The sequence below is a fragment of the Oryzias latipes genome, chromosome 4, assembly GCF_002234675.1.
Source record: "Oryzias latipes chromosome 4, ASM223467v1".
NCBI classification, from domain to species: domain Eukaryota; kingdom Metazoa; phylum Chordata; class Actinopteri; order Beloniformes; family Adrianichthyidae; genus Oryzias; species Oryzias latipes.
In genome coordinates, this window is record NC_019862.2 from 28,895,248 (window position 1) to 28,919,218 (window position 23,971).

Here is a 23,971-nt window from a genome sequence, read left to right on the forward strand (position 1 = left end):
CGGGATGTGCCACGTCTGCTGCAGAGTCAGCCGCTGAAGTCACTGCGGAAGCTCCTGCACCTCTCTTCCTCATCCTCCAATCAGACTGCGTCCTCTGACATGCGCTACCAGCCACTGACTAACTCCACTCAAGGCGGTTTCGCTGAAAACCGAGGTCACTCAGGGGTCAGCACCCCCCAGCTTAAGAGTCGACAGACAGGCTACCCTCTACCGGGACAGCTGGAGTCCGGCTGGCACTCGTCCGCACTGGGCCGCCCTGAGGGCAACCCGTACCCTGAGCAAATGGGCATCAAAGGAGGTCAGAACGGGCACGGCTTTGGACGCCCCTCCAGATCCCGGATGCCTAACCTCAACGACCTGAAAGAGACTGCTCTGTAATCTGGACCCTCACTCCGGCATCCTGCTTTCCTTCTGTGGCCCCCACATCCCCTCTGTGAACCTGTGCACCTGCTGAACACACACTCACACCAATTCCTGTCCTTCTATTGTAAACTCGGCTCGCAAAGAGGCCCAAGGCCTTTTCTGTCCGGATTTTTTAAAAGCTTCCATGTTTGATAGAGTTTCTATGGTGTAATTCTGATTTTATTTGTATTATAAAGTAAATATACGACAGATTCAGCACATATATATATATATAAATATGGATAGACAAAATGTAGATTTAAGTGTAAGTATTTTTTTGTTTTTATTAAATATAGAAATATAGTACATTTTACTGTGTAGTATTACCTTAAGAGTACTTTAAGGCATTTTCAACAAATAAAGTTCAATCCCTTGTTGCAATAGAGACTGGTAATGTCAGTAACGTGTGTCCATCACACCCCTCGATGGTAACTCTGTCCAAGCTGTCTTGCTTTTTGGGCGTCATTCTGCTCCAAACAGTCCAATGTGCCACACAATCATCAGAGCAGCCATGTTCTGCTTCTGCTGCTTGGGCCACTGACTACTAAACAGGTAAGCCTGACCCTTTTGTCTGTTTAGATAAGTGTCTCTTGATGAAATTCAGCCATGTTACAATGTGAGGTGGCATAAATTAGCAGATTCTCTGACCCACAGTGCCGTCTGTGGGGCACAGTGAAGCATTGCACATATTCTTTCCTGACAGAAACCTGTCACACATGCAGCCATGTGCAGAAAGCATCTGCTACACAAAAACTGCTAATGTACAATAGAAAAAAAGGATTACACTTTTATTTTAAAGTGCTTCTCTTAGTGTCCCAGTTGTTGCACCTTATTAAGAAAACTTCAATAATGTCCACGAATGCAGAATGTGGTGAGCAGCTTCTCCCCACTCTAACAAGCCGAACTGTCCCTCTATTGCACACAAGCTGCTTCCAAGTGGTTCTGCTTACCTCAGTCGCTGAAATGCACAAACGCTGCATAAACGTTTGCCGCTGCAAAAGAATTGGATCCACAGAACATTGTCGCTTCTCGCAGTCTAGCTTAGAATGTAATGTTTTTATTAGAGCCAGAGGAACATAAAAGCCATTCTGGGTGTTCTGGTGTAAAGACTCCAGCACCTTACCTTTCCCCCTTTATTAGACGCTCTTCTCTGTTTCCACCAACCTCTCTTTAGTTCTTGTGAGTTTAAAGCCAAATTTAAAAAAAAGAATCTTGTAGTGATCGTGATTCTTGGTTATTATTTTCAAAACTGAAGTCCTTTTGGACAACGTATTGTAGTTTTTTAAAATCACTCATGGTAGTTTACTAAATGCCATATTGTTAAATGTCCTTTTGTTCGCTTGTCCTTCCTTCTTCAGTCGCAAATTACGATTTCTTTTTAGGTCTGTCTGCAGAATGCAAATCTTACTAAAACGTTTTCCACTCAGACTTCTGCTAACATTTCCCTGCAAACAGTCTTAACTTTTTTTGTTTATTCAGATCCAAAACACTCTTTATTTCTGACTTTAATTGTTTTAAATTCGTCAATCTTATTTTATTTTTTTCATTATTCATCAGTTAGCCTGCTTAAGTTTCCACCAATTTATGTTTATGTTTAACCACTGATTTCTGCTACAGTTTTAGCTGTTAGATGCCTTTCTTTAAGTAGTCTCTTGCCTAATATTTTCACACATTACTCATGTTATATTACTATGATTTTGTTTTTATGCCTTTTCTTTGGTAATGTCTCAGCCTTTTACTTATTTTATTGGTTGTATTTTCATTCCAATGCCGGTTTGTCTTTGTGACATTTAGCGGGTCGGCCTGTCGGGCCTCACCGCACATCTGTGTTTGAACTGTTTGCTTGTAATGAACCACTTGGGAAGAGCTTAACAAAAACTCCCAGAGTGGAAAAAACTCATTTCTCTTCTGTTAAAAATAAAGTGCCATCAGAGCAGCTTGGCAAAAAAAAAAGAAGAAAAAATAAATACTATTTTCGTGCACTTTGAAGAGACTTGAGTCTTGGCAATATGTCCCTGATTGTAAATTCTTCTCCTCCTTTTGCTTGTGAGGTGTGTGAAACTGAGACTAAAAAACACTGAACCCAGACGTGACCAAACGTGTGTTTATGTCCATCGACGAGGACGCTGCATACTCTGTACTCGCCACAGTTTGTATTTCCGTTTGGATTCTTGTTTCTGGAGGAGCACTGTGTATTATATTAATACTGATGTGTGACTACTTGTTTGGTAATATTTATAACAGGAAATGTTTAAAACAATTGTTTAAATTGAACCAAGTATTAGGTTTGTGCTTTTGTAATACAGACACAAATGAGTAGCATAGTCCGTATTTATCAGCTTTTCTCCCAGCAGAGCATTTTCATGACAATATAAAACCCATCAATCAATGAATGCTTTACAGTTTAGAGTATACTTGTTTATTTGTGAAAGTTAATCTCCAATAAAACAGCCCATTTGATTTAAACGTTTAAACTGTTACTTCTTTTATATCGGCGCAGCAAAAACAAACCAATCTGCGGTCTGCCACAGATCTCTTGATGGTGATTTGGGCGATTTTTGGTGCAAAAATCTCCAAAGCACATGAGAAATTTAAGCCAATTGTTAATGGCGTTGTGCTGACATGTATATATGTTTAGCTTTAAGTCTCCCCAAAGACGTCCAGGCAGGTTTAAAGGGCCTATATCATGCTTTTCTTAAGCCTTTCAGAGTAAACTATATCCATATACAGTACGGACCAAAAGTTTGGACACACCTTCCCATTCATTTAAATGAATGGGAAGGTGTGTCCAAACTTTTCGTCTGTACTGTATATAATAGTAAATCACCTGTGGCACACTAAAGAACACATTCTGTATGAATAGTTATTTTTTCAGCTCATTTATCTACTGGGAAGTGATACGACTCGATCTTGGAGGCACCGGCTTTAGCTCCGCGTGTGTGCCGCCCATTTCATGACATCGACCTAGAGCTAACCATCTATCCTACCACGTGACGTTTTCCTGGCACAAAATGAAAGATATAGCTATCCAAATGTCCTACCTTGTCAGATAGTCCTACCTACTGGATATAAGAGCTGCAGCAGATCCATGCCTACAGTGCGGTTCAGCTCCAACGTAAATTGGTAGTCCAGACGCTTCCTGGAAGGGGCGGGTCCTCACTTTGTGACATCACAATGTGAGGTCCCGCTCATTTTCGTGGATTGGGAGGGACTGGTGCTCAGCTGGTTTTTAAGAGGAATACTCATCAAAACACTGCTTTGGGGTTGTTTTTTTAGAGGGATTAACATTATAATACGCTGAATAGCTCAAAATGTCGATTTTGCATGATGTAGGCCCTTTAAAGTAATCCTCTCCAGCCAAGCAAGTATCGGGGAGGCAGGAGTTGGATGGCTTTTGCTCTTCATGGGCACTTGTTCGTGCACATCAGCAGCTCCATCCTCATGGCAATGCGGGTGTGCCAGCCCAGCGGCAGCAGGCGGATGTAGCGAGCTATGATGGGAGGTCGGAGCAGGTTCTGCACCGTAGAGGAGCGATCAGAGTTCCCATAAAAGACCTGCGGAATGGAGATGCATGTGAAGGTGCTATACTTTTATTAATATGTTTCTCCATGAGCACTATACATTATTTTTAGGAGGGGTCGGTGGGGATAGAGGATGCATTAGCACTGATAAGAAGACCCAAACCCAGATGTAAAGGTTTGAGATTTAACTACGGTACCAACCCTGTTGTTTCCTGTCTGGTCTTTGTAGTAGACCCAGTTGAGAGATTCCACAGAGCGATACTGGATGCTGTATTTAGTAATCCACTCATCTGCATCGCAGCGGCCCTGCATGAGGATGCCGGACACCACGCTCACTTCCTTTAGGTCAACTTGGATCCACTGGTGCAGATCGTTGAACTTGGATAGCCACGCACACCTGCGAAAAACGAATGTGCCCCAACTGAAGCATGTGGAGAGCGTGGCATGAAACGCAAATACAAAAGGGTTGCTTGAACAAACCCAAATCCTTGATTGTTAAGGCGAGCCTTGTTGGGGATCCAGGAGGAGTACCAACCGGTGTACTGGTCCTGATTGGAGCAGCTGATCTGGTCGGAGTTCACAGATCCTGATTCGAAGCCGAGGGCTCTGTGGTACGGGCACTCTGGGAAAGATGAGGCGCATCTTTAGAAATGACTACAAATCAGTAGATCTACTCATTGAAATGGAAGCGGTCTTTTTCCGACACTGCTGGGAGTGATCTCCTGTGTCTTACAGTGAGCTTTGATGCTCCTGCGACTGACGTGATTAGATGAGGGAGCATGATCTGAGTATTAACTGATGTGTGCTATCATGCCAGACAGGGAAGGGCACACCCTATTTTCAGATTGCTAATCTTCTTGTCACCTCCCTGCACAGGTAATGAGATTTACCCAAACACTTCCAGGCTTCTTCAGCACAGAAGCTCATTTCCAAACCCCAAGCTGACATGCACTGCCAGGTTAAGGGTAGGTTGTGCTGCTCCTCCCCGCATATTTTGAACATACGATCATCAGCTGCGAGACCCACCGGATCCCGATCCAAATTGGATGACAAAAATCCATTTGCCCGTTTTCTATTCCTGCTTTGTTCAAACTGAAGTCCACCCCAGCTGTTGGGCAGTTTATAACCTCCAGAACAAGTGCAGCTTTCACCATTTGAGCGGACACAGCAGATGGAGTCCTCACCTGGCATGCAGCTCCACGGGTGACCTTGAGGCGGGGAGGGCGTTATCAGGAGCGGTGAGGCGGCAGTCGGGATGCGAGTGGTTGCATCCGCGGATTCACAGTCACAAGTGCAGGCTTTCACATTCTGCGTCCATGTCTCGATCACCTGCTGCTCCTCCTGGAGCTCCTCGTCATGGGCAACCTCCTCCTCCTCCTCCTGATGACCACGCACAGAGGACAGAGTCTGAGATTGCACCTGGAGTCCGTTAAAGTAATGATTAAACCCGTGTCCTCACCTCCTGTGAATGGACTGTGATCAGGGCTAAACCACAGCAATCGATGCAAAAAAATAAACATGTAAAGATTGAGTAACTTCACATACAACACAGTTTTCCCGTGGTTTACATCAATCAAGAAGTTGCCTCATGCTGCATATCATCAGCAACACAGTCACGAACATTCATGCTGGAGCTTTTTCCATTCCAAACACATCTTACTGTCTTTGCGTTCTGTATAAAAGGATCATATTTACCCAGAAGCAGGAGAAGCAGCACAGCAGCACGATGAGCTGGAACCTCCATCTCCTTCTTCAGCTGTACTGAAGTGACACGTGTGTGACACCCAACTGTAGTGGACAGGATTACTGTAATCCACTGCGATGGCCTTGTCTAATACTCTTTACAGGTCCTTACATACCTCACTTAGGCAGCTCTATTTTACTGCAGCTGCACCTCTGTGAATACCTTCACCTCAACGGTCAGTTACATGTTGAGGTCGTTCCAGCAGGAAGCTCACACTAACTTTAGAAACAAGGCAAAGTGAGGACAGCCCTTTTTCAGTCAGTCGTTCTTTTTTTGTGACACTTACGGGGTTTGGCTGGTTCAGGTTCACAGAGTTGGAGCACTGGTAAAATAAACTATGCTTCGAAACAACAAATGATGCTTTGCTGTGACCTACATTTGGGAAAGGAACGGACTCCACTCCTCCTCGTCATCTGCACTTGTCGCAATGTGCACAAAGCTAAGCTGGTTCGATTCTTTCCTCTTCATCCTCGACATAAATCATTATCCAACTAACTGATAATGCAAAAAGAGACTTTAGACATCTAGAAGCGGCTCCACAACCACCTGAGAGAATCTTCTCTTAAACAGAGCCGATTCTTACTCACGGAAGAAACCAGATCAGCCTCTCAAAGCTGAGACCCTTAGTATTTTTGAATGTCAACATTTGCTGTGATGAAAATCACAAACAGTGGGCGTTTGGATCTGCAGAGTGCAACTTGGGGCTTCTCTAAAAAAAAAAAAGAAATGGCAACATGATTACTGGCAACAACTACAAGCTTCTTCAACCAGTATTTTTTTGTCTGCTCCTGATTCACGGCGATTTCAATAAAAAACAAATACTCAGAAATGCAGTTTGAAGCTGAATTTTCTTTATCTTCTCCATCATCAAAAAAAATGCTACAAGAACATGTTAAAAAACAGAAAAAACACACGTTGGGGTGAGAGTTTTAATTCAAACTGTCTTGCAATGTGACAGTTCTACAAAATGAGTAAAAACATTACACAATGACTGGAAGGGAATATGAATATTCATGGGGAACGACGTCTTCTAAGGTCAATTGTCCAATAATGAATAGATTTATGAATCTAAAACATAAGCTTGATCTGTACCATGTCACTTCTGAATGAAACGATTATTAAATTGTACATTTTTATCATTTCTAAACGCAGTCAGAGGACAGCTTTCCTGTCTGCTTTCTGCCGCTATGGAACAGGTGCTCCGAGTCTTCCGGCTCTTCATTCGCTCCTCGGGCTCATCGTTTGATTGATTTCTAAAGTAACCAATGAGCTTTGAGATATTGAGTTGAAGCGTGAAAAGGGGCGGAGACCCGCTCGACCTGTCCAGCAATCACATTGAGTCGCGAGCGCCTCGGCAGCCAATCAAGAGCCAGACTTCAGCCGCCCGTCTACACGGTCGGTGTCGCTGACTGGGCAGCTCATTTCTGATCAGGGTGTCGGCGGGTTTAAAGGTTAGTACATTGATTTTTTATTCTTATTTATCGTTTACGTTCGAGGCTCTTCATTCGCTGGTTTAAAAAAAAAGATGTCTTTAAAGATAGCAGGTGCTAATGCTACTATTCGAGTAACGGTACTTTGTGGTACTTCCGCTGTCTTGTTGGGAACAGATTAGGGATTATTTAATTTTTGGGTCTAAATTTACTGTAAATTAAACCGTTTATAAATATTATTAAGGTGTTGTGTTCCTAATTAGCTTGTAATTGTTTGTTACAGATTGATTGTTCCTCCCAGAATTAAACCTGGAGTGAAGTATTGATGCACTTATCGCATAAAACAACTTATTCCCACACTCCCTACAGAAACCTAGCTTCCTAAGAACCATGTTATTATTATTGTTTGCTAACTTGAATACCCCTGCATCATATGTTCACCTCCTGTTTGGATGAATCTGCCCAGGATGCTGCTTCTCCTCCTGACCATCAGCATCACCTCCTCATTTCAGATGCAGTTCATGCTCCTGTTCAGTCGACAGGGCAAGCTCCGGCTCCAGAAGTGGTACGTGCCGCTGTCCGACAAGGAGAAGAAGAAGATCACCAGGGAGCTGGTGCAGACGGTCCTGGCTCGGAAGCCCAAAATGTGCAGCTTCCTGGAGTGGAGAGACCTGAAGATCGTTTATAAGAGGTGGGCGCCTGTTTGCGAAGAGTTCATAACCCACTCGGGTGAATTCTTCAACACAGAACCCCTTCGTAGATGTGTTCCCCTTCCACGGTAACACCAGGGGACAAAAAAAAAAAAAAGATCATTAGCTTTTCCTCATTTAAACCCTGTTGCCGTGCCAACAGACTAGCAGGCAGACTATGGGTGAACCCAGGTAACCCAGCAGGCTCAGGCAAACACAATCTGTGCAGCGGAAACAGAGGAAGGCTTGTTTAAAGGGAGGCAACGTAAAGTTATTCTTTGATCGGGCATTTATTTGGATCCTGCAGGAGATGTTAGGACCCAATGTGTTTTAAACATGTTCTTGTGGTGTTTCTCACATGAAGAAAAATTAAACTTAAAATTGCATATCTCAGTATTTTTTAGCCAAATATTTGTGAGCAGACGGAAAAACGAAGTTTAAAAAATAACATGTGTGACGTAGACAATACGGTGGGCGGGGCCACAAGCTCCCTGGTCCGCTCCATTCTGATGCATCCACTTCCGGACATTTAGATCCATGTTGGTCTTTGTTTTCCTCGTCTGAGCTGGATTCTGGATCAGAACTGTACGGCTGGATAGCTACGATATCTCTCATTGGTTTTGTTGCACCGCTCCTGTAACCTTGGGGTTCTGAGGGGCTGTAAGCTAGTGGGAGTCAGGGGGTGGCTTACACCACTCCAATGGTCCTGCCCAAAACTTAGAGGCGATTTTCTAATGAACTCCTGCCGCTCTACAGAAACTATGTCCTGGATAAAGATACAGGTTTTTAGATTTTGTCTGAGAACAACAACAAAAATTATAATGAAATGACCACTGGGAACCCTTTTACAACAGATCAAAAGATGATGGAAGTGAGTCTTTAAATAAAAGGCTTTTATCTTATTTTATTCATACAAAGAAATTTACATTCATCAGTAGAGTGAGGCTAATATGGCTTTCTGTGTACCAATGTGTACATGTATTGCTTGTGGCCAATATGAATTTCCATCTGTTTTTGTGTTTGGTTGCATGTAAATGCCTGCAAACAGCATCAACTTTGTTTGATCTAATGTCAAAATGACAATTATTTGTTTTTTTTTCTTCTTTTTGTTTACTGTAATGAGCGTACCGCCTCCACACAAATGGATACACCGTTGACAAAGCAAAGCTTGATGTTCCCATGATTCTTTACAGAGAAAGAAAAAAGGAAATTTTTATTTTAGCCCTTCACTTGATCTTTACAGAAATGATTAGCTGTTCCTTTCAGTATAACATAATATTAATGTTGCAGTTCTTTGCTTCCCTTTTCCACAACAATCCCTCGTTCTTCCTGCCTGCTTCGCTGCTAAGCAGCTGAACAGAACCCTTTGTGTTCCCTCAGCTTGGCTCCGGATCGCATCATTAGCACATTCAGCAGACAGCTATGAAGTGAACCATGAAAAATGTCACTATTTACCAGTTCCATCAGTGACACAGCGTGGATGCCGTCGCTGGCGCTCAGTTTGGTGCTGCCGTGCCTCGGATCCGCGCTCCACCTGCGAGGGACCGCCTTCCTTATTAACCAATCATCACATGCTTAAAGAATGCCTTTGGGATTATCGGGGATAAGTACGGGGCTTAACTGATTCAGCATTCTTCATCTGCTTTCAAGCTTTTAAACTAATACTTCCACACGGTAAACAGCGGCCTCCAATAATAACCGAGATGATAACCCTTTCTGCACCAGCACATAAAGAGTCATGGTCATTGTCTTTGTTTTCGCTGAGAGACGTGCGTTTTCTGCTGCGTCTTGATTGGAAGTGTGTGTTGTCTTGTTGCAGATATGCCAGTCTGTACTTCTGCTGTGCCATAGAGGACCAAGACAACGAGCTCATCACTCTGGAGATCATCCACAGATACGTGGAGCTGCTGGACAAATACTTCGGCAGCGTATGTGTGTGCTTTTCCGCCTCTGCGGGTTCGTCCGCTCACGCTGCGTCCGCATTGAGCAGAGGTGTTTTGGCTTCTGTTCCGTAGGTTTGCGAGTTAGATATTATTTTCAACTTTGAGAAAGCCTACTTCATCCTGGACGAGTTCTTGCTGGGCGGAGAGGCTCAGGAAACCTCCAAAAAGAATGTGCTGAAAGCCATCGAGCAGGCGGACCTGTTACAGGAGGTAAGATGGCAAACGGGTTCCTTTTTCCATCTGGTTTTTCAGCCTAAACATTCAAGAAAACATATTGATACTTAGGTGGAGGAGAAAGTTTTACATTTTCCTGTATTCTTCGGAGTATAAGTCACATTTTTTTGCATAGTTTGGGCTGGGGTGAGACTTATACTCAGGAGCAATTAATGCGTGATTTTTTTTTTCTTAACATAAGTGGGCTCATTATTAATTTTCCCACTAAGACCCTATCTATCTATCTATCTATCTATCTATCTATCTATCTATCTATCTATCTATCTATCTATCTATCTATCTATCTATCTATCTATCTATCTATCTATCTATCTATCTATCTATCTATCTATCTATCTATCCATCCATCCATCCATCCATCCATCCATCCATCCATCCATCCATCCATCCATCCATCCATCCATCCATCCATCCATCCATCCATCCATCCATCCATCCATCCATCCATCCATCCATCCATCCATCCATCCATCCATCCATCCATCCATCCATCCATCCATCCATCCATCCATCCATCCATCCATCCATCCATCCATCCATCCATCCATCTATCTATCTATCTATCTATCTATCTATCTATCTATCTATCTATCTATCTATCTATCTATCTATCTATCTATCTATCTATCTATCTATCTATCTATCTATCTATCTATCTATGTGTACACCTTTGGGAGAATCTCTGAATGATCTCATAAAACCCACACATGGAGACATGCTTACTGATTTTTTTCTAGAGCTCTGCAAAAAAACAAACCTGATCTCTCAACATCATCCGGGTCTTGCATTGACTGTAAATTCAGGAGGATTCGGGATACCTTTATTGTCATATTGTCATTCCACCACAGGGTTAAAACTAAATTTGTGCCTCTGGTCCCGGGCCAGCTGTTTACAATGCGATTATGACAGGAAGATAGAGACGCATCAGTGTGATTTTATTACGATTTCTATGGATTCTTTCACCGTTTCTATGATTATTGCACAGAAATTTAGTATAGAAGGAAAATAAACAACATAGCACAGAGCTCAGCAGTCTTGCTTCTGGGAATATGATATGAAATTCCCGCCATAACCCCTAACTACTAAAAAACTAGTGCGGGACTATGTAGTGCTATGAATTTTAAAAGCAATTCGGACTCAACGCTCACTACTTTTTTTTTTTTTTAAACGACGGATAAGACGTCTTCGATTGAACGAAGTTAAAAACTCACTGATTTGAGCGTATTGCAACGATTATTTATGAGTCCACTGTCTTCCGAAGATAAAAACGTTGATGGTTTATCAAAAAAAATACATTTAAACGCATTTTTGGCAGAAATTGTTCAGACGCATTGCATTGTGGTTTTGTGCTTTTTGCAGAGACTTCTGGGAAATTTCCAAGGCACTGGATTTTGAAATTGTAGATTTGGACAGCAATACAAAATGGCTAACGCCCTATATAGTACACTATATAGCGAGCAGTGAAGGAACCATACAGTCAATGCTTCCCTGTTAGCAATGAGGCTAAAACCTTTTAACAGTAGTTTCTGCCTTACACATCTGGAGGGTTTAGTTTATGAACAATTTTTTTAACCAGCGTCAAGCAGTAAATTTGACGCACGTCGACGTGAATGCGTACACACCGGGACGAATATTCGCCAGGCGTTATTTGCCAGCGTTTTTCGCCACGTTTTTTGTGTTCACACCCAGGCGATTTTTGCTGACGATGAGCCGAGCGAACATGCAATTTCATTCCCTGCCATTAGATGGCGCTTAATGTAAAACAGAAATGCTCCTGTACACAAGGTGGCGCTGCGCAACTTTACGCTTCTTAAAGTCGCTTTTCCCTCAGAAGAAGAGAGCAAGTATTTACGCGCTTGTCAGAATCAAACAAAGAAAACATGAATATTTCAAGCACCAGTAGCTCCAACTGGTGCTTGGTTCGGGGATATTTTAGAATGTCCGTCATTATTTCTTTGCAGCAGTGTAGACGCTACTTGGCGTCTATCTTCTTCGCTGGTATGTGTGCTCAGCAAGGCAGTTTTGTGTTTGAGCGCCCCCAAGTTGTGTTTCACTGTAACTTCAGAAGCTCCAGACACGTGTGCAAAAGCGCCATTCTCATTGGTCGTATAGTTTTTGACGCGGCGCGTCAAACCAAAAAAACGAACCCGAGGCGTTTTTTAAAAAGTGACGCTTTGACGCGTGGCATTTTTTCGCGTCGGTGTGCACACTCACATTGGTGCCCCTTTGTTTAGTCACGAGGCGTTAAACGTCGGTGAATATCGCGCGCGAAATTCTTCCCGGTGTGAACAGGCCTTGAATCGTGCTCTGTGTGAGCGTAAACACACGCCTGACTTAGCGGAGTCACGCTTTTCTCCCAAACGTGCGACTTATGTATGATTTTTTTTCTCCTCTTCTTTGTTATGCATTTTGTTTGCTGCTGCGACTTATACTCCAGAGTGACTTATACTCCGAAAAATACAGTTTCTTTGCTTTCTCAGGAAATGAAGGTAAGTTGGGAGAAAGTAGCAGAAAGGCCAGAGCATCACAACAAAGATGAGATGCTTCCGTGATGAGAGCAACAAAAGAGATACCTTAAATACAAAACAAACCTAAATGAGACAATTTAAGTTGACTTGGGGGGAGCGGTGAGCTGCAGACGAGCTGCACTTGGGCACCATTTGGTGGTTCAATCCCCCAATCCAACCCCCTTAATTAAGGGATCACATTGGGTCCCATTTTTAAGGTCTTTGGGATGACTCGGTCTGAATTAGAACCCAGGACCTTCCAGTTACAGGGGGGGACACTCTAACCACAAGGCCACTGAGCTGGTGTCAGCTGGGACTTCTCAGGGGAAGCCACAGCAATGACCAGCATAACATTTACGTCTATGCTTTCCCTGCTGTAAAGAGAAGGCTTTTCTCTTGGCTTTGGGTGGAGGATTGAATGCAATAGCTGACTCTTTTCCTGTCTCTCTCTCTTTTTCTTTACTGTTGTTCTCTGCAGAACATAGACTATCAGACGCGTCTGTTTGCAGGTACAGTCTGGACGCTGTAGATTCACTTCTGTAATTTTAGAAAATAGATTCCCCAAAAGTTGCTGTGCTTTTTCCCCACCATAACAATCCTCACAGCCCCTACCCCGACCCCCTAACCAGTAATTCACTCAAAGTTACCTCTACACTCAGGTTCCATGAGCTTAGCATTCAGTTGTAACTTAAGAGAAAGTTGCATAACGGTCATTAATGTCCCAGTAGACCTGCTGAAACAAAGAGTCGCTTGTCTTCTCGCATTGAGCTGCTTTTCTTTATTTGCATTTCAGGTCAAATTAAGGCTGTTTTTAAGCGGGTGTCATCTAAAAAGTCCTTTCATATGTTCGAAGAATGAATTGTACCTTTGAGTGTTCTTTACTTTGTGTTTTTTTTAACTAAACATCTGCAGATTTTACTGCATCAGAGGATCAGTCCAGGTCACAAAGAGAAAACAGCCCCATTCTGTTGATTATGTGAAAGACATAATTGCATACTTTGTACGATAAAGCAGTCAAACATACTTTAGATCTTTGCCGTTTGATCTAATCAGTCGGTTGACTCTACTTTTAGTTAGATGGAGCTCCTGGGGAAGAAGGAATCAGGGCGCCACTGAAAACCCACCAGAGGAGAAAGCAGTTATGCACAGAGTAGAAAGAAACCAGAGCACTATAGGAACAGTTTTCTTTATCATAAAAGGACGAGATATTGAATAATGTTAAGTAAATACCTTCTTCACATGGGACAAAAAGGTTTATCGTAGAAAACAATCTTCAGGAACAGTTTTCCATCAGCTGCTGTCCATCTGCATCCATAACAAACTGAAGGCCTGAAGGGCCTTTGGTTTGGAGCATCCGGTTTTCTGACACAAGGGAAGTGAAAACCACCAAACACAACCCAGGTTAGAGAGCAGTTGGGTCTCTGATTGGCCCACTCCCTGGAGTGAAGACCGGGGAGGTCTGTCAAATGAGGAGGAGTTGTGACTGCTAAGTAACTGCTGGTCATTACCGGCAGGCGTTCAGACCGGACAGCATGGGGTTGCAGCTCTGAACTCCAGCCTGCATGAACGTCGGTCTTTGTGACTTCCTGTTCCTGAGTGGAACAGACGCTCTGTGAGGCTGAGAGCAGCATGAACGCTGCCGCGGAGCACCTCACCGTTCTTCTGCAGCTATTTGTCACCTTCACTCAGTGGACTTTTAGGAAATTCCTCAACATACAAACAGATTTCTTTCGCCAGTGATGATGTTTTGCTGAATTTCACGAGAAAATCCGACCTTGAAATTCAGTTTCAGTCCATCTATAATGATAACGATAAATATTGTTAATCAATTGTTTGACTCTTTGTGATCCCAAAAAGCTGTTGCACAGGAATAGGTCCTGTCTGGTTTTGGTTAAGCTGCTGCTGCTGGTTCTTGGATCGTTGCAACGCAATACTTTGCATGGGTTAGTAGATCGGACAACAGCACCAACCAAACAGAAAAAGAAAGACGCCAGAGATAGGAATTATTCAAAACGTTGTCTTTATGATGGTTGCTTTCATAAATTGTGTTTTATACGCTCCGTTTGACAGACAGAGAGAGGTGCAGTAATGACACAGAGGTGGTACTGTAGACACTTAAGTATCCGTATCAGAAAATACCGGCTATCGGTCACAGTTGCAGGGTAAAAATTGGTTATCGGTATCAGCCGTAAAAATGAAATCGGCCCATCCCTAGCTGTAATTACAGCAGAGAGGCGTTCTGGACTGGATTCCTTTTTATAAGCCTTTCTAATGAAATTCCTGCTGGCCAGGCTGCCGCTGTGGCGGAGGCGGCAGCACGCAGGAAGAACAAAGCGTCCTCAGAAGGTTTGCGGCTCCGCTTCACGTCAGGGACGAGTTCAGGCGCTGCTCACCCGATTCTAAATGACCGTAGGTTGAGGGTTCGGTCTTCCATGTGCTGCATCATTCTGTTTGTTTTATGGAAATGTTTGCCTCACAGGTGTGATGGTCCCAAGTATGGCCTCAGAGTCCTCTGGTCTTTTCCAGAGTTAGGCCTCGAAGGTGAATACTCTGTGTGGAATTAGGCTGTTTGTGCCTGTAGAACCCAGTCGTGTCCGTCTCATCGTCTTTGTGTTTGCATTGTTTCATCCTGCTGACGGTCAAACACCACACTTTCCTGGTAGTCGGTCTTTGTTTTCCCGTGTTTGTTTGTGCTTGTGTGATCATGTTCAGGCTTTGTTTTACACCCCAGAAAGCCACTCCTGTTTAGTTTATGTCGTGTTTTCCTCCTTAGGTCACCTCTTCTATTTCTCAGGACTTTTCTGTGTCATTCAGTCTTACGGTTCAACCTGAAGAACCGCGGCATGTTAGCCTCCCGCCTGCTGCTCCTGCGTCCTGCATGACCCGAGGATGAAGTGGCTGTTCTGTTTTCTCTCCCCCAGCCCCGTCATGAATACTTTAATGTGCCTGTGTACTGATTGGCTGCCGCGGCCTCCGTCACTGCCTCCTCCGCTGCCGCCGCCGCTGTCCCCGCTGCCGCGGTCCGCCCTGCATGCTGAGCTGCTCAGTGCCTGGCACCTTTCTTTCCCTGAGCACCTGCCGCTGTCATTGGGCTTAAGCATGGCAGTCACGAGACGATTTTCTGCACTGTCAAGCTCCACGAGTGAAAGAGGCTCCAGCGGCTTCCTTCCTTCTGCCAACATCGTCACCTGTCTGCCATGAGTCGTGTCGTTTTTCCACAGTTTGTTTTTTAAGTGAAAATTATGAAGCAGAACGTTTGCACGTGTCTAAAAGCTGAAGCTCCAGTTTCACCTCTTGGATCTGCAGAATATTTGGTTGCATCCACTAAATCCTTGGAGGAAAAGTGTGAGGATATTTCCTGGTTTGTGTTGCTGTCAGGCTCAAAACGACAAATTGTTCAAATCCACTATTTCAAAACTCTGATTTCTGACAAATAGGACAATTCAGAGTTTATTTCTCCATTTTTGTGTATCTTATGGAGTGGGGAAAGTCTGCCCCCTGCTGTGGAGGAGGGAGTACAACATCCTGCAGCTACAACTCTGTTATATTTACCAGCCCACTCCTTCAAATCTATCACTTTTATAAGTATTTTATTGTAGTGTCATGGGTTAAATAAATATGTACACTTTTACTTATAAATGCAATAGATTTTAGCTTATTTTCACATGAAGAAAGTTTGGCATTTGTGGCTCTTTCTTTTCAAACTTCAATCATAAAAAAACTTTAATCAGTTATTATCTTTTGTAGTGTATTGAAGCATGTGATTAAAATAAAATCAGGAGTAATTCAAAGTCAATTATTAAAGAAATTGAACACGTGTTTTTGTATGACCTCATGTTCTGCCACATAAAAATGCATAATTTTCTGTTTCTCACCTGGGATGTCTTAACCTCCGATAATAATAATAATAGAGTCATATCAAACTAAATTTGTTTAAATTTCTGTGCAGGTTTTTTTTTTAAAACTTGGACACTGAGGAAAACCAAATTTATGTCAAGAAGTTGATCAAAAGTTTTTTTTGTTTAAGAAATTTCAACTAAAATGTGATTTAAAAGCACCTTTCCGTAAATTTTCAGAAAGCTCTTATTCTGAAAAATATTTAGAGGGTTATCACCCTCTACTAAAAATCAGAAACTAATGTCACATTTGAGGTGCTTTGGTCTGACGTGCTGGACGGTTATCTCCAGCTCAGTTTGAGGAAAGCAGGGAAAATCCCTGCGGAGCAGAAGTAAAGTGACGCCTGCAGTCTGCCTGAAAGCCCACCAGCAGCCTCCAGATAAGTAAATGTTCTGCAGAGATGGATGGATGCCAGCCACTCCATCATTCCTCGGAGGCTCTTTTGTTTGTGAACGTCCATCTGATCCTCTAATCGGAGCGTTTCCAGCCACAGAACATACCTGCTATCAACCAGCAGAATGCTTCAAAGAAGAAGCAGGAGGAAGTCTGGCAGTCCCACCACAGCAGCTCCGCCCTCTTTATTTCTTTGTCCCTCCACTTTATTTGGTGTAACCTCACTGTTGCTTCATGCTGTTTGTGTTGAGTTCAGGGTTACGCCTCCCTTTGTGCTCTCACAGCAAGGAGGAGGTCGAACTGAGGAGCAATGATTTTAAATGCAAATATATTCTGGCTCTTCATATTAATCATTGTTTTATCTTTAAAGGTTTATTTCATTGTTACATTTGTAGCTTCTAAAGTATCATATTTTACTAAAAAGAATCAGTCTTGTACATAAAATAACTTCCATCTAAAGGTATTTAACCTGAAATGAATACAATTGGCAATTACAAATCAATGTTGCGCTGCGTTTACGCCGAACATGATTCGTTTGCCAAATTCATGTCGACCGCCTCTCATTCGCCACGCTGCGAACTTGGTGCTTGACGCCTGTCCAAAAATGTGTTCATAGCTTGACGCCCCTGCCGCATGTGGGAGGAGCTTCCACCAGAAATTGCTAGCCTGATTGCTACATGTTGCATGGTCTGTGTTCTGCTCTTTTACAATCTATGGAAGTCCCAAAGGGACAAAAGATGAGAAACATAAGCAGTAGATCACTGGACAGCTAGACTCCTCCAAACTCACATTCCAAACAGGAAGTAGAGGTAAGGCATTTTCTATGGATGACGTCTCACCCGTTTTGTCCAGTGAAGAATGTCTATGGTACTCTTTTGTGTGTGTTTTTACTGATTACTAGCGCTTGTCCGCCACCTACAGTGAGATAAAACTTGATATGAAGAGTCAAAGTGGTGCACGGCCTGCAAATCTTGCTCCATAAATGCTCATCTTGGTGTCATATTAATCTGGCCGGGAATAAAACACAATTATTTGTTTGTCCATCATGATCATGTTTACAACGGTGGGTACTTCCGTGTTTTGAAACGCTGCATACACGAAATCCGAATCCCTGATTGATCACAACGCCACGTTGCCCTGATAAAGCATCAAAAAGGTAAATCCGTTGAACTTCCAGCGTGTGATCAATGAACGCCATAGTTGTATATGGAGTCCGCGCCCAAGCATGAAAATTGGCGTAGAGGTGCGCGATCACGAGTTTCCCCGATGCGGAAGTCCAAAATTCTGGTCTATTTGCATTTGCATGGGTTTTTCATTGAAAGTGGCCACTTGAACACGAGTCAACGCAGCCGGTGTGAACGCAGCATCAGGGCCGGTTTATACTTCAAAGCGATTTGGAATCGCTTAAGTCGCTCCAATGGACTCTTAATGCAACTCAAGTAATTTGCAATCGTAGGGCCAGACATTTTTTTGGCTGATGATGAAAACTTCAATGAAGAAGTTAAGAAATACCCAACTTCACACAGAGACAGAGAGAGCGGACATTTAGATCAGTTGCAGATCAACTTGAAGACCCTCTAGACTAGAGAGGCTAACAGGTTTGAAATCTGTGATAGGTTCTTATCAGTGTGCTGTCCTTTCATTCATTTAATGGGGCTTACTCACCCTAGTTTAACCCTTGTGCTATCTTAGATGACCCCACTCTTACATTGACATGTTCTCCCTACCATGACAAAGGGGGATAAAGGTGGAAAGATTTCATGTAATCCATGGACACCAGTGAAGATCACAAAACATTGAAGAAAAAAGGTTCAGAGTACTGTCTAGTGGGTCTAGATGACCCAACTCCCAATAGTAAAGTGCCTAGGATAGCACAAGGGTTACAAGGCAATTTACCCAGCAAGAATTTGCTGTTTGCACAGACAAGACAACATCATTTTGCCTTTATGCAAAGATTAAAAAAAATCATAAAACAATCAATATTTATGAGTAAAAAAAATTAGATTAGGCTCTGAAAGAAAATCCAAATAATCTGCCAGTTCCTCTGCTGTAAGGATGATCTGCATCAGAGAATCCTGTTGTTGTACTAAGGTTTGAGGTCATGATTGTATAAAATGAAGACATTCGTTATCGTGTGATTGCTGTAGAGAGCTGGTGTCTCACCTTAACACATTTTTTTGTGTTTTTCCTTCATATTTGATGCTTTTGAAGACAATTTACTGAGTTGAAATGTGTTAATTTCTTTCTGACTTTGTGCATTCAGATGTTTGAACCTCTCAAACCTCAACTTGGTTTTAATGTTTTCCTATATAAATCTGAAGGGGTGTTAGCTTCCTGGTTTATTCTTTTTTGTTTAATGATGTGTTTAACAGAAGAACATCATTTCAACAGCATACCTCTCTGATACAGGATGATAATTTACCTTTTTAAGGTTTTAGTCATGTTGAGATTCACATGACTATTGTTTTTTTTTCTTCTCTATAGTAGAACTAAAGATTTGTGTCTGCTTGCTCTGATCAATCCCATCTCTTTGTTTTTGTGCTGAACCTTTTCCCAGGATACCAAAGTAAGTTTTTCTCCTTCTTTTTTGATGGTGTGGTCTAGAAATGCAGCTGAAGTGAGAGACTCCTGTGGAGGATCTGAGCAGGCCAGTTGGGTTAAGACTGCATTTCTGCTGCTTGTTTCAACTGAAAGAAAATTCTGGATAACACTTAATAAAGACATGTTAAGGAAAATAAAGATGCAGGCGCCACTATAGACAGTTTATATATAAAAAGATCACACTTTGATTTTTTAAAATTAGCTTTAATTATTGTAAACATGATACTCGTAATGTTATGAATCAGATTTGTCAATAACTTATCCCTCCACGTGAAAATGAAAGCTCCCATGGGTAAACTGAGTGGACTCTACTGAGGTGACTCATAACACTGAAGCACAGAGGTGGCAGGATGATAATGTGGGACAGGATTAGTGCAAGAAAAGTCCCACTCCAATGAAAATTGTCATAGGTGTTTAACATGGTTTTTTGCGTCATTCTTTGGATGGTTAAGGACATCTATAAAGAAAATTAAGCTTAAAATTGTATTTCTAAGTATTTCTTAATATAAATGGTTGTGAATCAGGAGCAGATGAAAACATGAGAATGCTTTGACAATACATTAACAGAGTAAGTCTTTAAGTAGTTACATTTAAAATGTCATGTTTGTAAATGAATCAATAGTGGTTTCATCGTTGGACCGCAAAAAGAATACACATGAAAAATGAGTATCCACCTTAAAAAATAGTTTTTAATGAACAAAAGACAGATTAGGACAAACCAATTAGCAGATGTACACTAAATTTGAACATTTGAATCTGAACAGGAAACAACAGTCATTTAGATCAAAGAAATGCAGTCAATGATTTGAACAAAACTGAATAAAAATGTCCTCACTTCTGTTGTATTTCATAAGTGTTGTCTGTGTGGAATGTCTTTAAATTGTGCGTTTCACCTTGTTGGTGTTTGTGTGACACTTGAACAAATAGTTCTGCATCGGTTTTACATCAACTGATGAGGAGCCGGTTCTTCAGCACGTCCGTCAGCATGGAAGGTGCTGGTGACCCTGAAAGTGTTCAGGAGTCCTTGAACGTGTCACGATAAAGAGTGTGAACCCTGAGGAAGTCTTGTTTCCAAGCTGCACAGTTGTGAGCGTGTTGCCGTCATCGTTTGAGCCAAGCTGCGGGTCTGAGGAGTTTCACTGCGACTGTGGTTCCTCTTCCTGCAGGAAGCAGAGACTCCACGCAGTGTCCTGGAGGAAATCGGACTCACATAAGAATTAAAAGCCCCCCTGCCCTCCTCTTCTGCCTCATGGGTCTTCACTCGCGAGCTAGAAACATCACAGTCACTGTTTCCATCAGAGTTCCAGTGTTTATGTACAGCCATGTAGCACTTTTTACCTGCTTATGCTTCTATTGTTGAATCGCTTGCTAAAGCAAATGCAGCAGCGTTTTGAGCTGGTGGAGCTCTCTGGCTGAATCTGTATTGGATACATTTTTTTATGGAGTAAAGTCCGGATTTTAAAAGATCTTTGTCCAGGTCACTAAAAGGTCGTGTTTTAAGGTTAAAGCGAAAGTATGACATGATAAAAGCCAAAGAGTATTGTCTTATCTGCTGAATTCTTGATCATGTTTCAGGTGTTTACACACCTCTGCTGCAAAGTGGTTCTTAAGGTGGAATTTTCTATGTCTGTCATTCTGACAGCTGAACTTAACTGGATGCTGAACGCCTTAAACCGCCAATTGGTTCTAAAAAAAAACACGGTTGCATCGTCACACTGAAGCCAGTAAATAAATGCACCTTAATGATTTTATTGTTGTGATTATAGAAGCCGAGGAAACTGTTCATTAAAACTGTGATTTGTATTCATTTGTCTTAAAATCCTTTTAATTTAAAACCATTTTGTGACTGATAATAATCAAACATAAAAGCTACCTTTGAACACAAAACTCTCAGATTACAGACTGGAATCAATTTTCTTTTTTTTTTTTGTAAAATCTTTTGGTCAGGTTAATAAACAAGGTTTTCCTTCTTCCTATTCCTTTTATTATTATTTTCTTTAAATGAAGATTCAATAGAGTACAAAACTCTAAACAGACAGGAAGTTGATCACAGTTTTTTGTGAAGCAGATTTCACAATACCTTAAAGGATTCAAATTAAGAGACAAAACAAAAACATATTTTAATGTAATTTTATTTATTGTATTTTTATTTTATTTTGAAGATTTACAGGTACATATAGTACACTTAGCTTAGTAACTACACTATACAATGTTGGAAGTTTTGACTGTGACATGAGGTCCACTGTGATTCCTTAAAGTCTACATTTGATCAGACATAAAATCATATTTTCACATTAATATATGGAAGAAGACATAGATAAAGGGGATCCCCTGTACGATAAAAAAATGACCCCCAGTACTTCTCATGCATCAAACAGCATAGTCAGGGATAGATCTCCTCTTTTTGCAATGATGTTTAGAAGAAGGAAATGCTGTAAACAAAGAGAAAACTCCAAAAATAAAGTTACAAATCATTTATTTTCCCTAATAAACAAAATGCAAAAGAGAAATCTGAATACTTGGTCTTTCCACCCTTTGCCTTCAATACAGCATCAGTTCTTCTAGGTTCACTTGAACACAGTTTTTGAAGGGACTCAGCTGGTAGGTTGTTCCAAACATCTCGGAGAACTAAACTCAGATCTTCTGTGGAAGTAGGCGTCCTCACGTTCTTCTGTCTCTCCATGAAGTCCCAGAAACCCTCCATGATCCTTGGATTAGGGCTCGGTGGTCCATGCCGTCCCCTCCAGAACTTCTTCTTCACCTTTACACTGAAAACAGTCCTTAATGTCTTTGGCTTTATGTTTGGGGTTTCTGTCCCGCTGAATAATAAATATAGGGCCAGTTATACAAATCGCATGATGGGTAAGTATCTGCCTGGATCTCTCAGCATGGAAAACCTCATTAGTCCGGACCAAATTTCCAACTCAATTTGCTGAAGTGCAGCTCCAAAAAGTCCAAGAAACCTCCACCTTGTTTCACTGTTGTCTGATGACACTCAGTATTGTTCTCTGCCATTATTTCTCCACTTTCGTTTCTACATTTTCCTCCATATTTGAGTCGCTTGGTCTTGTTTCCATGTCAGAGGTTTGGTGTTTTGGCTGCGTCTCTTCCCTGAAGATCACTTCTAGCTGTGACGTGAGACCGTCTTGCTCAGCTCCATCTTGGTGAGGTTGAGAAAGTTTCTGTTTCACTTCATGACTGGATTTGAATGTATATGCCAGACAAAGGCAAAAGTAATAAACATTGAGAACTTTTGTTTGCTCGCTTTGCATTTTGTAAATGAATAAAAACAAACATTCTTTACATTTTGGAACAATTTTTCTGTTTCTGTGACAGCATGACAGAAGTATATGACATTGTATACAGTGTATACATTAGTTATACATGTCTTATAATCTGTTGATTAGTTTGTGAACAGTTAGTGGAAACACCATTATGGCCATATTTAGTTGTTATTTTGGTTTTTAAAAAAAAGATGATTCACTGAGATGAAGGTCCTGAGCTGTTTCCTGTTGTTCTGTCATCACTGTTTGACACTGAATCCCTCTTTTAGGATTCTTAAACTGGAGAATTAGGACACAGAAAACTTCTTGTTCCTTTGGTCAAAAATAAAAATAAACAAAAAAGAATTACAGACAATGCTCTTTTAGAATAAGGTCTTACATGCTGCAAAGTGGTTATTCTGACCTAACAACACAGAAACCCAGGTATACCTGACTTCAGCGAATCTTAATAAAAAACACACACAGATCTGAAGACATACCACATCCATCCATTCAGTTTTAAAACCCATTTTGTCCCTTTCGGGGTCACTTGGGTGCCGGAGCCTAACCACTCGTGGGCAAAGGCAGGGTACACCTTGGACAGGTCGCCAGTCTGTCGCAGTGCCACGATGACACACCCACACACACCAAGAGACAAAAACATCAGGTCCCCTGTTGGTGATTCCGTATCAGGTTCCCCAGCCAGCACCTGAAACAGGGCCCTCTTGATGTGAGGTACGAGCGCTAACCACTGCACCACTGCACCAAGACAAACCAGTCTTCTGAAAATGCAAACGCAGTGGGTTGGGGTTCACACTGGACAAGCAGGGAGGGACTTCTTTTCTTTCTTCTTCAACTGTGTACTAGCGCATGTACGCCACCTACAGTTGGAAATGTGAAATGATGACTTGGTGTAAATCTCGTGATTTTTCAGGTTTTTCTTTAACAGCTCTATACCGATTTATGAAAGGCTTGGTGTTGTATAATTCCAGCCGGACAGAAACCACAATTATTAATTTCTCCTCCATTTTTCATTTTCAAATGGTTGGCATTCTGTGATTTAAAAGGTACGTCATCCATTCATCACTGCTAAATCTGAGTCCCTGATTGGTCAACGGTGGAGGGTGGTGCTGACAAGAGGGTTTCAATGGCAACACCTGTGGGGGTCGTCTCCCTGGCGGATCTCCCAAGCCTGCCACCATCTTTCACACCCTTCCGACAGTTGACCTGGTTTTACATGCAACATGCGTGAATGTGAAAGTTTTTAATGCCAAAGCCCAAATTGCGCTTTTATGCACGTTTAAATAGAGTTTTCATTGGACGTGGCAGCATCTTATATCATGCAAA

At 42.1% G+C, this 23,971-nt stretch overlaps 3 protein-coding genes across 22 annotated transcripts in view; 2 read left to right on the forward strand and 1 right to left on the reverse strand.

The window, feature by feature from the left end:
* cdkl5 (cyclin dependent kinase like 5) overlaps positions 1–2,868 on the forward strand; it is a 47,387-nt gene extending 44,519 nt beyond the window's left edge. For all 7 annotated transcript variants that reach the window (XM_011474466.3, XM_011474467.3, XM_020702670.2 and 4 more), the window contains one exon: positions 25–2,868. In XM_011474466.3, coding sequence (XP_011472768.1) covers positions 25–378 — 354 coding nt within the window. In that variant the 3' untranslated portion in view covers positions 379–2,868. The remainder of the gene's footprint in view (positions 1–24) is intronic.
* On the reverse strand, positions 2,349–5,878 carry rs1 (retinoschisin 1). The gene is made up of 6 exons (XM_011474468.3): positions 5,619–5,878; positions 5,383–5,408; positions 5,108–5,303; positions 4,404–4,545; positions 4,125–4,320; positions 2,349–3,956 (listed from the first exon to the last, which is right to left on the reverse strand). Exons 1-6 carry the CDS (start codon positions 5,665–5,667, stop codon positions 3,804–3,806), a joined length of 762 nt encoding a protein of 253 aa, XP_011472770.1. The 5' UTR covers positions 5,668–5,878; the 3' UTR covers positions 2,349–3,803.
* A 1,109-nt stretch (positions 5,879–6,987) lies between these two features.
* Positions 6,988–22,666, forward strand: LOC101174095 (AP-1 complex subunit sigma-2). 14 transcript variants are annotated; one of them, XM_020702676.1, is made up of 7 exons: positions 6,988–7,118; positions 7,610–7,788; positions 9,606–9,714; positions 9,802–9,939; positions 12,949–12,979; positions 19,318–19,326; positions 20,528–22,666. In XM_020702676.1, the coding sequence occupies exons 2-7, from the start codon at positions 7,610–7,612 to the stop codon at positions 20,719–20,721; spliced, it is 660 nt and encodes a 219-aa protein (XP_020558335.1). In that variant the 5' UTR covers positions 6,988–7,118; the 3' UTR covers positions 20,722–22,666. The 14 variants fall into 14 exon arrangements, with proteins under 14 accessions (XP_020558335.1, XP_023810290.1, XP_004068378.1 ...); XM_023954522.1 differs by having other exon boundaries at positions 20,289–20,658; XM_004068330.3 differs by lacking the exons at positions 19,318–19,326; positions 20,528–22,666 and adding exons at positions 14,950–15,011; positions 15,392–16,288.
* The last annotated feature ends 1,305 nt before the right edge of the window (positions 22,667–23,971 follow it).